Source organism: Lipophrys pholis, assembly GCF_963383615.2.
Source record: "Lipophrys pholis genome assembly, chromosome: 10".
Lineage (NCBI taxonomy): Eukaryota > Metazoa > Chordata > Actinopteri > Blenniiformes > Blenniidae > Lipophrys > Lipophrys pholis.
This window is the reverse complement of record NC_137640.1, coordinates 31,229,692-31,246,804: the sequence shown is the minus strand read 5'-3', so window position 1 is coordinate 31,246,804 and position 17,113 is coordinate 31,229,692. Positions and strand designations below refer to the sequence as shown.

The window sequence follows — 17,113 nt, the reverse complement described above, 5'->3', positions numbered from 1 at the left end:
CTTAAGTTTTTTCTTGAGCAAATTTAGCCTCTTATTAGCTAATTGAGATTGCTTTAGCTCTTGTAATCATGCTGTCTGTTGGCTGTCTTAGCATGTGAAGCTAACTAGCTTGTGTGCTTTGTCTAGCGGGCAGGAAGACATGTCCTCTGTGTCCGGAGGAGAAGTTCAAGGCTAGCTACAGCCACAAGCTGCGACGACACCTTGTCAACCTGCACTGGAAGATCTCCGTGGAGTTCAAAGGTGGCTAATGCTAACTGCTTGCATCATTATTGTTAATGTAGGTTGTCTATTAGTAACTCTTTAGTGTTCAGTCGCTCCTTTAGCTGTTTTTTGCTTCTTTTTGCTTCTTTGGTTCATCTATTAGCATTTTTAGCTTGTCTGTTTTATTAGCATCTTCTAATAGCATCACTATTCAATCTATTAGCGTCTTTAGCTGTTTTATTTATTTATTTTTTATAGCACTGTTTTAATCCCCAGAGGAAATTCCTGAGAAATCCAAGATGGCCGACAATATGGCCACTTCCTTGCAATCGCCGCCATTTTGTTGTGCCATTTTGTTCCGAATCACCACTACAGCGCCACTGTCGGTGGGAGGCAGGACTACATGATCCGCGGTGCGACTGTAGTTCTTCAGAATTGAAACCCCACCAACACGGTATCAAAGCTCAGGGTCAGAGGTCAGCTGTAACCTCAGTGAAGCTCAGGGTCAGAGGTCAGCTGTAACCACAGTGAAGCTCAGGGTCAGAGGTCAGAGGTCAGCTGTAACCACAGTGAAGCTCAGGGTCAGAGGTCAGAGGTCAGCTGTAACCTCAGTGAAGCTCAGGGTCAGAGGTCAGCTGTAACCACAGTGAAGCTCAGGGTCAGAGGTCAGAGGTCAGCTGTAACCTCAGTGAAGCTCAGGGTCAGAGGTCAGCTGTAACCACAGTGAAGCTCAGGGTCAGAGGTCAGCTGTAACCTCAGTGAAGCTCAGGGTCAGAGGTCAGCTGTAACCTCAGTGAAGCTCAGGGTCAGAGGTCAGCTACTAAAGTGATCTGCCTCCTTCATTCATCCAGTGACAATGCGTGAGTAACTGTAGTTTCTTCAGCAGTAAATGTCCATGACAAACCTTCAACATTTCCCCATGACAATTTTAAAAGACGATAAACACCCAGAAATCATGTCAGTGTACTCTGCAGTGTACTATGCAGAAGTAAGGATGTATGGTGGGTGAAGGCCTCTTCATCCTCCATAAGAAGAAGAGGAAAGTTCATCAGTGCAGGTCCTGCCTAACAAAATGACCTCATCTCCTCCATCCAGCTCCGTCTGGCCAAACAAATTAGTTTGGGCTGCACCAACCGTCCTGCTGAACTGTGTAGGAGCTGCTCTGCTGAAACTGCTGCTCTGCCGTGTGCTGCTCATGTGTTCCAGCTCTCTAATGACTATCAGTCATGTTTGAATCATATTTAGCTTGTAACCTCGCTACAGTACGAGCCCCGCAGTGCAGGCTTACATGATGCACCTGAACGCATCACGAGCAGCTGTCAGCTCCTGGAGTTAAAACCAGACCAACATGGCGCTCTGACAGAAACTCTCTTTATTACTGGAGCAGTTCAGAGGAATGTGTTTCTGGAAGCTCTGGAGGACAGAAAGAAACTGTGCTGTTAAAAGTTAAAACGCCGCAGCACAGACGTGTGGCTGCTGTGAGGGGGCGTGGCCTGATGTGAGGGGGTGTGGTCTGCTGTGAGGGGGTGTGGCCTGATATGATGGGGCGTGGTCTGCTGTGAGGGGGTGTGTCCTGCTGTGAGTGGGCGCGGCCTGCTGTGAGGGGGTGTGGCCTGATATGATGGGGCGTGGTCTGCTGTGAGGGGGTGTGTCCTACTGCGAGGGGGTGTGGCCTGCGAGTTCGGCAGCTTCTTATCGGAGTATGAACAGTCCTGCAGAAAAAGCTTTTTTTTTCAGCAGCTGGCCGACGTCACTGCTGAACTTTCTTCCTCTTCTTATGGGTTGAAAAGGGAGGACGAAGGGGCCTTTAGCCTGTGGCAGCGAGTGAGAACGTTCTCCTTCTGGTCATGATGACCTCTGACCTCTGAACCCGGCCTGGTTGATCCTTCAGCCACCAGGATGTCAGTGACAAGATGCATATTGAGAGTTTAGCACAGTTGTTGTTGTGTAAAGACGGTCACACTGACTGATGAGATGTTTTCTTACCTGCTGGTCTCTGAAAGGAAACCTCCTCAGTTTGAGCTGCTGCTTCAGGGAAAGTGATGCTGACGACATCTTCCAGAGGTTTATTCTGTCTGAACAGACCCTCGACTCCATGAGGTCATCATGGAAGATCTGAAGACAAAGAGCAAAGAGAGAACATATATTCAGCTCTAGAGCAGTCATTCTCAAAGTGTGGTATGCGTACCACTGGTGGTACTCGGGGCTCCCTCTAGTGGTACGCCAAAGGATCACTGAAATAAATATAAATTTCCACCAGAGAGAAACAGGTGCTAGTTCGGTGCCAGGGCCAGCCTTAGCACCAGTTCTTTGTCTTTCCACTGCTAAAGCCCCGGCCAAACAGGGACTAAACTGCTGCTACGCTGGTCCCACTTCATTGCTGGGCCAGAGAGGAGCCAGACTGGGACCCGACGCGTCATCAGCTGTGGGCGGAGGTATCTCTGGAGGTATCTCTGGAGGTATCTCTGGAGGTATCTCTGGAGGTATCGGCACCTAAAAGGCGGAAGCAAGGCTGAACCTGCTTTCTGAAAACTACAACGAACTCGGAGCCCCAGATTGGTTCTAGAGAAGAAGAAAAAAATACGCGTGGGAACGATGTAATAAGTCGTTCCCTGAAGTTAATAATATGAGGGAACGGTATTTATTTAATTCGCCTTCGTGGAGCCGCAGCTCTCGAGATGCTGCCGTGCTCCTCCACCTGTCAGTCAGCTACGTCAGATAGAATTTAGAAGCAGTTTCCTTTTGTGGTTTATTTTTCATGGTGACATTATTCTAACTAACGTCACGTCCAGGTCTTGTTTCACCTTCTGACCGCCGGCTGAGGAGCTGCAGCCGCTGAGCAAGGCAGTGTGAGGCAGCAGGGGGCGCTCCACTCCTCTCAGAGACACTCCAGTATTATTTTATAACCACAGAACTTCTTTATAAAGAATACTTTGGTTCCTCAGGAACGACTAAACAAACTACAAACTACTGGAAATGAAACTTGGAGTTTTTAGAGCTAAAATGAGCCTTTTAATGGCTTCATGTGAAAGAGAACTTTAATCAGAGTGGTTACCTAGGTTACCATGGAAACGGCTGTAGAGCAGCGTTCTATCATTCTACACCTCCATTCCTCCATGTTGAAGCTTTTGATTCAGACACGTCCAGAAATAAAGTGAAAGGAGCAGAAAGTCACTATGGAACGTTGGAATGGTGAAAAATAAGACCCAAACTCATCCACGTTATTTATTTCCCCTCTATGTCCACTCTGGGGCTCCGGACTAAAACAAGACGGACGTGAACAAACACTACTAGAGACAAGAAGAGACGTAATGTCTTCTGGATCTTTGGTGCTTCAGAGGTTCTGGTCAGACTAGATGGAGCGACCCGGACTAAACCTCTGGTACAGTCCGTCTCCTGGTTCCTGGACGAGGCTGTCAGCGCCACATTGGTGAAATCAGTGACGTGGCTCTACTGGCTCCGTTAACGGTGGAAAGAGAACCGGTTCTTTGGTGGTGCTCCTTTAAGAACCGGCCCTGAACTAGAACCTGGTTCTTTTTGGTGGAAAAGCCCTACACACACACACACACACACACACACACACACACACACACACACACACACACACACACACACACACTGTTTCAGAAAGCAGCCATACAGCAGTGTGTGAAGGTCAGCCTGTTTAGATTTTTTTAAATCAAGTACAGTACATTCTTTACTTAACATTTAAGAACATTTTTTTGTTCGTTTGCTTTTCATTTATTTATGTTTATTGAACTTTTCTGTGCAATATATTTTAATTGAATCAATATTTAAATACAGTCTTTTATTTTCCTATATTGAAGCGTAGTGTTACTAATTTAACTGTGTAAAATGTTACAATGGCTGACAATATTAAATATACTTCTTTAGGAGTAAAACCTCTGCCTTGTGTTTAATGAATGCTGAGGCTTACTAGGCTGCTGTATAGTGTTGGTCAGTATGGTGGTACTTGGTGTAAAAAGTTTGAGAACCGCAGCTCTAGAGAATAGAACCACTAACAGCACAGTTAGTTTCACTCACCTTGATCTGCTCTCTGGAGAATACAGTCAGGATCTCCACCCTTCTACACCTCAATCATCCTGCAGATTATAATCTGTTGTTAATCCAATAAAAGATGCAGCAGCAGCAAAGTTACTTTGATTAAAGTCAAACTGTCATTTAACAAGATTAATCAGCCAACTGGAGACAAGATGTAGAATCAGTTGATGTTTTACTTTGACAATGTGATCAAACAAAGGTTGATGGTTCAAACCCCTTTAGGAATGTAGTGATGTCATTTAAAGACACAGCGTCCAACACAAAGAGTCCAGGATAAATATCTCAGCCAAGTGCTTCAGTCCTTTCTGCCATACGACACACATCTATTGAATAATTGATAACTATTGTTGTAGTACCTGGTGCTCTCATTCATGGTGTTACAGCCACAGCTGGATGACTCGTCCAGATGTTGGTGGGATTTTAACAAACAACCAACGTGCAGCCAGACTTTACGTTTACACTGCTTCCATTCCAGCTTTTCTGTGTCTGGAGAAAAAATACTGCAACACAAGAGATGGATTCACTTTATATTTGTTTGTTTATTTCATTTAAAACAAATTAAATAAAGATCTGGACAAAAAACGACTGAATATGAAAGCATGAAAAGGAGAGAAGAACAATCTTATAGTGATCTGCCTCCTACACACACACTCATTATGAACCAATGGCTGCAGACAAAGCACTACTCTACCATCATCTCACCTGGCAGAGGCTGAAGAAGCAGGTGGACCAGGTGAGATCTTCATATCAGAGGTTATGTAGGAGGAGGAGTGATGGTTCAGCTGTTACAGGTTGTTGGTTCAAACTCAAAGCCCTCAAGGCTGAGCAGAGTCTGGGTCCATGCTGGAGGCCTGAGTGACGAGGCTGAAGAGTCCGAAGGAAGGAGAAGAGAGGGTCAAGCTTAGTGGGAGGAAGGAGCTGGTGTCACTAACCAGGTGTTCCTGTTACCAGCTAGTCTCACTAACCAGGTGTTCCTGTTACCTGTTGACAGCTAGTCTCACTGACCAGGTGTTCCTGTTACCTGTTGACAACTAGTCTCACTAACCAGGTGTTCCTGTTACCAGCTAGTCTCACTGACCAGGTGTTCCTGTTACCTGTTGACAGCTAGTTTCACTGACCAGGTGTTCCTGTTACCTGTTGACAACTAGTTTCACTAACCAGGTGTTCCTGTTACCTGTTGACAACTAGTTTCACTGACCAGGTGTTCCTGTTACCTGTTACCAGCTAGTTTCACTGACCAGGTGTTCCTGTTACCTGTTGACAGCTAGTCTCACTGACCAGGTCTTCCTGTTACCTGTTGACAACTAGTTTCACTAACCAGGTGTTCCTGTTACCTGTTGACAGCTAGTTTCACTAACCAGGTGTTCCGGTTACCTGTTGACAGGTAGTTTCACTTACCAGGTGTTCCTGTTACCTGTTGACAACTAGTTTCACTAACCAGGTGTTCCTGTTACCTGTTGACAGGTAGTTTCACTAACGAGGTGTTCCTGTTACCTGTTGACAACTAGTTTCACTAACCAGGTGTTCCTGTTACCTGTTGACAACTAGTCTCACTGACCAGGTGTTCCTGTTACCAGCTAGTCTCACTGACCAGGTGTTCCTGTTACCTGTTGATAGCTAGTTTCACTGACCAGGTGTTCCTGTTACCTGTTGATAGCTAGTTTTACTGACCAGGTGTTCCTGTTACCTGTTGACAGCTAGTTTCACTGACCAGGTGTTCCTGTTACCTGTTGACAGCTAGTCTCACTGACCAGGTATTCTTGTTACCTGTTGACAGCTAGTCTCACTGACCAGGTTTTCCTGTTACCTGTTGACAACTAGTTTCACTGACCAGGTGTTCCTGTTACCAGCTAGTCTCACTGACCAGGTGTTCCCGTTACCTGTTGACAGCTAGTTTCACTGACCAGGTGTTCCCGTTACCTGTTGACAACTAGTTTCACTGACCATGTGTTCCTGTTACCAGCTAGTCTCACTGACCAGGTGTTCCTGTTACCTGTTGACAGCTAGTTTCACTGACCAGGTATTCTTGTTACCTGTTGACAGCTAGTCTCACTAACCAGGTGTTCCTGTTACCTGTTGACAACTAGTTTCACTGACCATGTGTTCCTGTTACCAGCTAGTCTCACTGACCAGGTGTTCCTGTTACCTGTTGACAGCTAGTCTCACTAACCAGGTGTTCCTGTTACCTGTTGACAACTAGTTTCACTAACCAAGTGTTCCTGTTACCCTTTGACAGCTAGTCTCACTGACCAGGTCTTCCTGTTACCTGTTGACAGCTAGTTTCACTGACCAGGTGTTCCTGTTACCTGTTGACAACTAGTTTCACTAACCAGCTGTTTCGGTTACCTGTTGACAGGTAGTTTCACTAACCAGGTGTTCCTGTTACCTGTTGACAACTAGTCTCACTAACCAGGTGTTCCTGTTACCTGTTGACAACTAATCTCACTGACCAGGTGTTCCTGTTACCAGCTAGTCTCACTGACCAAGTGTTCCTGTTACCCGTTGACAGCTAGTTTCACTGACCAGGTGTTCCTGTTACCTGTTGACAGCTAGTCTCACTGACCAGGTATTCTTGTTACCTGTTGACAGCTAGTTTCACTGACCAGGTGTTCCTGTTACCTGTTGACAGCTAGTTTCACTAACCAGGTGTTCCGGTTACCTGTTGACAGGTAGTTTCACTTACCAGGTGTTCCTGTTACCTGTTGACAACTAGTTTCACTAACCAGGTGTTCCTGTTACCTGTTGACAGGTAGTTTCACTAACCAGGTGTTCCTGTTACCTGTTGACAACTAGTTTCACTGACCAGGTGTTCCTGTTACCAGCTAGTTTCACTGACCAGGTGTTCCTGTTACCTGTTGATAGCTAGTTTCACTGACCAGGTGTTCCTGTTACCTGTTGATAGCTAGTTTTACTGACCAGGTGTTCCTGTTACCTGTTGACAGCTAGTTTCACTGACCAGCTGTTCCTGTTACCTGTTGACAGCTAGTCTCACTGGCCAGGTATTCTTGTTACCTGTTGACAGCTAGGTTCACTGACCAGGTGTTCCTGTTACCTGTTGACAGCTAGTTTCACTGACCAGGTGTTCCTGTTACCTGTTGACAGCTAGTTTCACTGACCAGGTGTTCCTGTTACCTGTTGACAACTAGTTTCACTGACCAGGTGTTCCTGTTACCAGCTAGTTCCACTAACCAGGTGTTCCTGTTACCTGTTGACAGCTAGTTTCACTGACCAGGTGTTCCTGTTACCTGTTGACAGCTAGTTTCACTGACCAGGTGTTCCTGTTACCAGCTAGTCTCACTGACCAGGTGTTCCCATTACCTGTTGACAGCTAGTTTCACTGACCAGGTGTTCCCGTTACCTGTTGACAACTAGTTTCACTGACCATGTGTTCCTGTTACCAGCTAGTCTCACTGACCAGGTGTTCCTGTTACCTGTTGACAACTAGTCTCACTAACCAGGTATTCTTGTTACCTGTTGACAGCTAGTCTCACTAACCAGGTGTTCCTGTTACCTGTTGACAACTAGTTTCACCGACCATGTGTTCCTGTTACCAGCTAGTCTCACTGACCAGGTGTTCCTGTTACCTGTTGACAGCTAGTCTCACTGACCAGGTGTTCCTGTTACGTGTTGACAGCTAGTTTCACTGACCAGGTATTCTTGTTACCTGTTGACAGCTAGTCTCACTAACCAGGTGTTCCTGTTACCTGTTGACAACTAGTTTCACTGACCATGTGTTCCTGTTACCAGCTAGTCTCACTGACCAGGTGTTCCTGTTACCTGTTGACAGCTAGTCTCACTGACCAGGTGTTCCTGTTACGTGTTGACAGCTAGTTTCACTGACCAGGTGTTCCTGTTACCTGTTGACAACTAGTTTCACTGACCATGTGTTCCTGTTACCAGCTAGTCTCACTGACCAGGTGTTCCTGTTACCTGTTACCAGCTAGTCTCACTGACCAGGTGTTCCTGTTACCTGTTGACAGCTAGTCTCACTGACCAGGTATTCTTGTTACCTGTTGACAGCTAGTTTCACTGACCAGGTGTTCCTGTTACCTATTGACAGCTAGTTTCACTGACCAGGTGTTCCTGTTACCTGTTGACAGCTAGTTTCACTGACCAGGTGTTCCTGTTACCAGCTAGTTTCACTAACCAGGTGTTCCCGTTACCTGTTGACAGCTAGTTTCACTGACCAGGTGTTCCTGTTACCAGCTAGTTTCACTAACCAGGTGTTCCTGTTACCTGTTGACAGCTAGTTTCACTGACCAGGTGTTCCTGTTACCTGTTGACAGCTAGTTTTACTGACCAGGTGTTCCTGTTACCCGTTGACAGCTAGTTTCACTGACCAGGTGTTCCTGTTACCTGTTGACAGCTAGTCTCACTGACCAGGTCTTCCTGTTACCTGTTGACAACTAGTTTCACTAACCAGGTGTTCCTGTTACCTGTTGACAGGTAGTTTCACTAACCAGGTGTTCCTGTTACCTGTTGACAACTAGTTTCACTAACCAGGTGTTCCTGTTACCTGTTGACAGCTAGTTTCACTAACCAGGTGTTCCGGTTACCTGTTGACAGGTAGTTTCACTTACCAGGTGTTCCTGTTACCTGTTGACAACTAGTTTCACTAACCAGGTGTTCCTGTTACCTGTTGACAGGTAGTTTCACTAACCAGGTGTTCCTGTTACCTGTTGACAACTAGTTTCACTGACCAGGTGTTCCTGTTACCAGCTAGTTTCACTGACCAGGTGTTCCTGTTACCTGTTGATAGCTAGTTTCACTGACCAGGTGTTCCTGTTACCTGTTGACAGCTAGTTTCACTGACCAGGTGTTCCTGTTACCTGTTGACAGCTAGTCTCACTGACCAGGTATTCTTGTTACCTGTTGACAGCTAGGTTCACTGACCAGGTGTTCCTGTTACCTGTTGACAACTAGTCTCACTGACCAGGTGTTCCTGTTACCTGTTGACAGGTAGTTTCACTAACCAGGTGTTCCTGTTACCTGTTGACAACTAGTCTCACTGACCAGGTGTTCCTGTTACCTGTTGACAGCTAGTTTCACTGACCAGGTGTTCCTGTTACCTGTTGACAACTAGTCTCACTGACCAGGTGTTCCTGTTACCTGTTGACAGGTAGTTTCACTAACCAGGTGTTCCTGTTACCAGCTAGTCTCACTGACCAGGTGTTCCTGTTACCGGCTAGTTTTACTGACCAGGTGTTCCTGTTACCAGCTAGTGTCACTGACCAGGTGTTCCTGTTACCTGTTGACAGGTAGTTTCACTAACCAGGTGTTCCTGTTACCAGCTAGTCTCACTGACCAGGTTTTCCTGTTACCAGCTAGTCTCACTGACCAGGTGTTCCTGTTACCAGCTAGTTTTACTGACCAGGTGTTCTTGTTACCAGCTAGTTTTACTGACCAGGTGTTCCTGTTACCAGCTAGTGTCACTGACCAGGTGTTCCTGTTACCTGTTGACAGCTAGTCTCACTAACCAGGTGTGGGTGGACGTGTCTCCCACTACTACCCGTCCTGCTCTCTGCTCAGCCATGTGGCACCAGGTGTCTCTGGAAGACGTTCTGGAATCTTCTGTTTGCTCTGATGATCCAATAGAAGACCGTGTCATCATCATTTATATCTGTTATAACTTTCTGTTACTTTACTCTGTTGATTTCACTGCAGTGTTGATCTTTTTTAACTTTTTATTCTTCTCTTAACTTAATATATTCTTAGCCTGTATACATGTACCTTAATTATTTCTTGTATATTTTTAGTGTGTGAAATTCTTATTTAAATGTGGGAGTGAAGAGAAATGCCATTTCAGTTCTCTATGAGACACAGACGGACATAAACATTGAACTTGACTGACAAACATCTAAATGATTCATTGCAGCATTTTATACTTTTGATTTTAAATTTCTCTCATAAGCATTAATAGTTTTCTCATGTGGATGAACGGATAAAAATGGTTTCATCCCAGAAAGACGCTTCCTATTTAGATGTCTTATTATAATAAGTTAATTATTAGTCACATTTTAGTGACCGAGGATGAATAGTAATGTATTGTTGCTGTTATGAATTTGGTGGCTTTTTTTTAGCTGTTTGGGGCCCAGGCCCATTTTCTGGAGGAAGTGGCACACCGACTTTGCAGGGAAACCGCGGCAACTGACTTCAATGGGGTAGCCTGTTGCATGCCACCCCTTTAAAACAGCTTCGTCAACCAGGTCTTGGTACTTGGCTTGTTTAAGTTGGTGGGAGGTGGCTAACCTCTCTTCCCAGGGCACCGTGAGCTCGGCCACTACGATGGTTTTCGTGCTCCTGGATAAAAGGACTAGACCTGGTCGGAGTGAGACCACTGCCACGTCCTGCGGGAAGACAAGCCTCCTCTTCAGGTCCACTTTCAACTCCCAGTCGGAGGCTTGCTGCAAGGTAGAAGTTGATTCTAGACCGCTGTGCTGGTCTTATGGGCTTTGTCTCCTTTCCCCACAAAGACCGTGGCTTTGGGTGGTTGGGCCTGCTTGTTATTGGCTTTGACTCGCTGCTGTTCCACCCATTTAGCAATGTCCGTGAGGACCTTGTTGTGCCTCCATGTGTACTGCCCTTCTGCCAATGCCTTTGGGCAGCCGGTCAGTATGTGGTTCAGTGTACAGCTGATTGCTCTACATTGCTTGCAAGGTGGCTCTTCCTCTCCTCCCCAGATCGTCAGGTTTCTTGGCGTTGGCAGCAGATCAGTCACAGAGTGCAGGAGAAAGCTCAACTTCCCTTGGTCGGTGTGCCACAGTTCTTTCCAGGACAGTGGACGCACCTGTGCCTGGTCCCATTGTGTCCATCGACCCTGAGAGGCGAGTCCAATCGCATTCACCTGGCGGTCCTCCTCTGCTGCCTCGCAGACTCTTTGCACCACAAGGTTTCTTCTGGCTCTGGTGTCAGCCCTGTTACATCTTTTCTTGCTGTAGTGTCCCAGGCCCCTGGCATACCACACCCACAATTTCCTGGTGTTTCCAGTCGGATTCTGCTTCCATCACGGCTTGCTGGGGTTTCCACTTACTGCCGCATTTGATGGTCTTGCTTGCATGTCTTACTTTCCCGTCTTTAGGCGAGAGGAGTGGACAGACTGCTCTTGCCTTGGTGGCTTTAAACTCCTCAACCACTGCTGAAACTGGCAAGGAAAGTTTGGAAGTCTTGCTGTACAGGTTGACTGTGCTGAAGGATGGACCCAGCCATTTCTGCCAAAACTTGCTGCTCAGCCTTTCCATTCCTTCCACTTGGGACAAGGGAAAGTTGCAAAGCAGGAAGGGCCATTGCAGCCGTGGTATGATGCCATACTGAAAGCACCAGACTTTGAACCCCCCCGAGCAGTTGGCTGTGTTCGATTGCCTTGAGCCAGATGTTGAGCTGGGTTTTGGTGTTAGCGAGTTTGTCACTGTCCCTTAGGGAGCTGTCGTACAGCGTTCGGAGGCATCGGATCCTTTGGTCTTGGATTGTTGGGATCTGGATGCTGAAGATGTTTCCTGTTACCTTCCCCTTCAAGATACTGAGGCTCCTTGACTTTGTCAGTTTGAACTGCAGGTGTGACCAAGTGGCCATCTTTTCCAGTGCGCCACTGTGTCCCCTGGATAAATGGAGTCATCACCGTCACGTCCATGAAAGCAGGGTGTCTCGTGCCGTCGTTTGCCTTCGGGCCTTTGCACTGGAGTTCTGCGAGAAAAAATCTGGATTTCTTCAGAAAAAAAAGCATGTTCCCGATGTCTGATGCAAACCTTTACAGAAAAGACTGAAAACCTGTTTTTTATATATCTATATATATATATATAGATATATAACTTCTTCTACTCTCATTAACAGTGATATAACTACTTCTTTCATTTTTTATTTTTTTTAATTTGCTACAAAATGCAGGTGAAGTAGTTTAGGTTAAGATAAATAAGAGAAACAAGACTGCAGAGTGTAACTAGGTTATTGTTGTTCTGACTGAATAAAGTTTAAATAAGTTCTGAAGTCGTTCTGAGAAGAATTTTGATTCAACAAGTGAGTTTTACAATAATTTCTAGGTAAACAAAGCTTCTGCCAATAGTGCTTTTAGCTTCAGACATCTTAGTCGATCCAAAAATACACTATTGAGTATCTTTGCAATAGTAATGTAAGTATTGGATCGGGAAAGTATCGGTATCGGCCGATACTCAATTCTGAAAAATCTGATTGGTATCGGGGACAGAAAAGTGTGATCGGGACATCCCTAATTCCTAATAATTTATCGCCGTTGATGTATGTTAATGGCTTGAAGTTGGACAAAAGTAAAAGGAACACACAGCTCAATATAATCCACTAAAGTACACCACCCCCATCCACTAAGACACATGTGACAAACTCAAGGCCTGCGGGTCAAATGTGGCCCGCCACGTTATTTTCAGTGGCCCGTGAGGGCTTAAAGGTCTGACTGTCTTAAAGAAAATACCATGATGTTTTCAATAGACGTGCAGAGCACGCCTTGGGGTGAGCGTCTATTGGAAACATTACGGTAATTACACGTGCCTTTGTTGAGTGGAAGTAGTTCTGAATTTGTGCAAATCCAGATTAAGATATTCCCCGCGCCGACCCGTGTTCCACCCGACGAAAGACAACCCCCTTGAGAACCACACGCGGCGGAAAAGAGTTGGACACTCCTGCTCTCAGACTTCAATAATCCCCCGACTCCTGAGAATGTCAACCAAAACAGAAAGTGTGTCAGCTTTTAAAGAAAATAGAAATGATGGTGTAGCAGTTGTATATGACTGCATTAGATTACACAGGTGAACCAATGCAGTGGCTTGTGAGTGTTTATCTCCATATAAGGTAATGAATTAATTACTAAATCTATAGTAAAATATTAAGACTTGTAGCATCAGCTTGCAATAGATCTGACAGGTCACTACAGAACTCAGTGACTCCCAGGCTGCACATGACGGAGCAACAGGCCTGTTTGACCTTTGACATTAATAAATAGTGACACATGAGGAATGTCTGCAAACAAAAACACCTTTTCTGTTTTTGACCTCAGTGTGTCTTTAAAATGTTGCTCTCTCAGAAAACCTTACAAGTAGAGCTGCTTACAGATCTGTCATGCTGCTTTATTACTTACCCCACCCTCTAAAGGCTCTGCCTCCATCAGCTGTGGGGTCTGTTGTGCCTCTTGCTCCTGCTGCAGTAGCAGTCAGTTGCCTGAAGCCGGGAGGGGGGCGCCAGAGTCAAGCTGGGTCTGCGGCTCGGTTCTGTACTGATTGCTGCTCCGGCTGCAGATGCTAACGCTGCAGCACCTGCTGCTGCTGGAGCAGATAAAGTGGTCATGCTGCTGCTGGTGGAGCAGATAAAGTGGTCATGCTGGTGGAGCAGATAAAGTGGTCATGTTGCTGCTGGTGGAGCAGATAAAGTGGTCATGTTGCTGCTGGTGGAGCAGATAAAGTGGTCATGCTGGTGGAGCAGATAAAGTGGTCATGTTGCTGGTGGAGCAGATAAAGTGGTCATGCTGGTGGAGCAGATAAAGTGGTCATGCTGGTGGAGCAGATAAAGTGGTCATGTTGGTGCTGGTGGAGCAGATAAAGTGGTCATGCTGGTGGAGCAGATAAAGTGGTCATGTTGCTGCTGGTGGAGCAGATAAAGTGGTCATGTTGCTGCTGGTGGAGCAGATAAAGTGGTCATGCTGGTGGAGCAGATAAAGTGGTCATGTTGCTGGTGGAGCAGATAAAGTGGTCATGCTGGTGGAGCAGATAAAGTGGTCATGCTGGTGGAGCAGATAAAGTGGTCATGTTGGTGCTGGTGGAGCAGATAAAGTGGTCATGCTGGTGCTGGTGGAGCAGATAAAGTGGTCATGCTGGTGGAGCAGATAAAGTGGTCATGTTGCTGGTGGAGCAGATAAAGTGGTCATGCTGGTGGAGCAGATAAAGTGGTCATGCTGCTGGTGGAGCAGATAAAGTGGTCATGCTGCTGGTGGTGCAGATAAAGTGGTCATGCTGGTGCTGGTGGAGCAGATAAAGTGGTCATGCTGCTGCTGGTGGAGCAGATAAAGTGGTCATGTTGGTGCTGGTGGAGCAGATAAAGTGGTCATGTTGGTGCTTCCAGGGCTTTCATTTGTTTTAGTCGCTGCTTTTCTGCGCCTCCAGGTTGTTTTTTCGGTGGTTGTTTATCCATGTTGTTTTCTGTCTCCTCACCTGACCTCACCTGACCTCGGCTAACTTGTGGTGTGATTGAAGGTGACTCTTTTAGCCCCGCCCACCCAGCAACTGGGTGATTGACAAGCCCCTGACTGACAGAACCAATGGGCTGTGCTGTAACACCGTCAGCCCACAGTAGTGTGGGCCGATTGGCCAGACAATTATGTTTGGTGGGACCTGCTGACCAGCCCGACACTCCGGCCCACAGGGATTGTGCCCGGTATGCCAGATGGCAAGCCCACCCCTGACTACTGCTCCTCTCATTAATAGTGATATAACTACTTCTACTCTCATGGTAGTGATATAACTACTGCTCCTCTCATTAATACTGATATAACTACTTCTACTCTCATGGTAGTGATATAACTACTGCTCCTCTCATAATAGTGATATTGTGGTGTGCACCTGGAGGGAGGTTCTCACACCCAGAATGGAGTGGGAGTGTCGGTGACGTGTGTGGGTGTGTTGGTGACGGGGAGGTGTGAAAAGAGGAAGTGTGGTGACGCAGGAGAGAAATGTTTGACAGGTGAACTGTCATGCTGCTGGAGGCAATAAAAAAACGACTCGACTCCTTCGTCCGTCCGCTGTTACGGCCGACAACACGAGATACTTTCACGTTGTCGCAGCGCCGGATTCTTCCACCACCCGCCGAGTAATGGTTCTGCTTCGGACCCACCGGCGCACGGAAAATACACCGCGCTCAAAATTCAACTCCTCCGGCAGTTCCAGCTGTCCGACGCCGAGCGGGCGGAGCGCCATCTGGCTCTCAACGGCTTGGGAGACAGCAAAGAACACGTTGGCGCTGCGGGGATCGGGTGACGCTGAGTTCCTCTTCATCCAGCTGTTCCTGCGTCAACAACCTGCTCAGGTAAAGACTATCGTGGGTTGGCGGAGGAGGCTGACAGGATCCTGCTGGCGTCATGGCCATACGGAGTGCAAACAGTTCTGCCGGTGCTGACTGAACACTGGCCGGAGGAGGAAGCGCAGGCTACGGTCGGGGCGGTTACGGGTCGGCGCAAGAAGGACGTCCAGCTGTATTTCTTCCACCTGCTCCTTCTCTGTGCAGGGAAATGCCAGACCAGGAGCTCCATAGCAGCACTGAGTACCGGGAACACCGGGAAGCAGCTGTTTATTAAAGACACTGGATCCGGGAGGCGTTTCCTCGTGGATACCGGAGCGCAGCGGAGCATCATCCCCGCCTCCTTCACCGACGTCGCGAGCGGCGGGAAAAGGATGCCGCTAACGGGACTCGAATCCTGGGGGCAGATTTCCTGTGCGCTCAGGGACTATTAGTGGACATGACGAATCACCGCCTGGTGGACGCCGTCTCGTTCTCCTCTTACGCACATTGGGGAAGGGGGGGCGGTGTCCCTCGCCAATATCTTAGCTACAGGGGAAGATGGCGGCCTTGTGGGGATTTCCGGCGCCTCAACAATATCACTACAAATGATCGGTACTCTGTTCCACACATCCAAGACTTTTCTGTCCACCTGACAGAAAAGTGTTTTTTTCCCCAGGTGGATTTAGTGAGAGGCTACCACCAGGTACAGGTCCATCCTCAAGACGTGCCCAAGACTGCAGTGATCACGCCATTTGGACTTTTTGAGTTTCTGCGGATGCCGTTTGGTCTAAAAGGTGCAGCACAAACATTCCAGCGCTTGATGGACTCCGTGTTAAGGGGACTGCCTTTCCTGTTCGTATATCTGGATGACATCCTGGTGGCCAGCGCCTCACCTGAGGAGCACCTGTTACACCTGCGGCAGCTCTTTGAGAGACTCAATGAGCATGGGCTGATCGTGAACCCAGCTAAGTGCTGTTTTGGACTGGCAGAAATTGAGTTTCTGGGCCACCATGTATCCTCACTGGTGCCCTTACCGGCTAAGGTGGAAGCGATCACTGCCTTTCCACACCCTAAAACCATCAAGTCACTGCAGGAATTCCTAGACATGATGAACCTTTATAACCGCTTCATCGCACACGCAGCTCACCTGATGTGTCCCCTGTATGATGCGCTGAGGGGCAAGAAGGCCAAGCAGGACGTGGACTGGTCCCCAGAAATGATCATGACTTTCGAGTAGGCCAAGGTTAAGCTCTCCAACACTGCCATGCTCGCCCACCCAGCTCCAACGGCACCGGTAGCACTCACCACTGATGCCTCAGACTACGCAGTGGGGGCAGTATGTGAACAGTGGGTGGAGCCAGGCAGCCTCTGGCGTTCTTCAGCAAACAACTGCGTGACAATGAGAGGAAGTACAGCACGTTTGACAGAGAACTCTTGGCTCTTTTCCTCGCCATACGTCACTTTAGGTTTCTGTTGGAAGGCCGGCAGTTTACTGCTTTTGTGGACCATAAGCCCCTCATCTTCGCCATGTCCAAGACCTCGGAGCCATGGTCTGGGCGGCAGCAGCGCCACCTCTCTGCCATTCCAGAGTTCACCACAGACATTCGGCATGTAGCTGGAAAAAACAATGCAGTGGCCGACTGCCTCTCCCGGGCACACGTGAACTCTGTGCACCTTGGAGTGGACTATGCTGCCACGGCCAGCGACCAGCTGACTGACTCTGGCATCCAGGCCTACATGACAGCCGCCACGGGTTTACGGCTGCAGGATGTGGTCTTGCAGGACAGCGGGACCACGCTCCTATGACGTGTCTCCAGGACAGCCCCGCCCCATGGTACCT

General features: G+C 47.6%; 1 protein-coding gene across 2 annotated transcripts in view; it reads left to right on the top strand.

Moving 5' to 3' along the window:
- The window catches only part of trmt1l (tRNA methyltransferase 1-like), a 39,851-nt gene that overhangs the window by 912 nt on the left and 21,826 nt on the right, over positions 1–17,113 (top strand). Inside the window, exon 3 of one of the 2 annotated variants that reach the window (XM_080472687.1) lies at positions 127–240. In XM_080472687.1, coding sequence (XP_080328813.1) covers positions 127–240 — 114 coding nt within the window. Of the gene's footprint in view, positions 1–126; positions 278–17,113 lie in introns of both variants that reach the window. The other variant, XM_080472688.1, reaches the window with a different exon arrangement.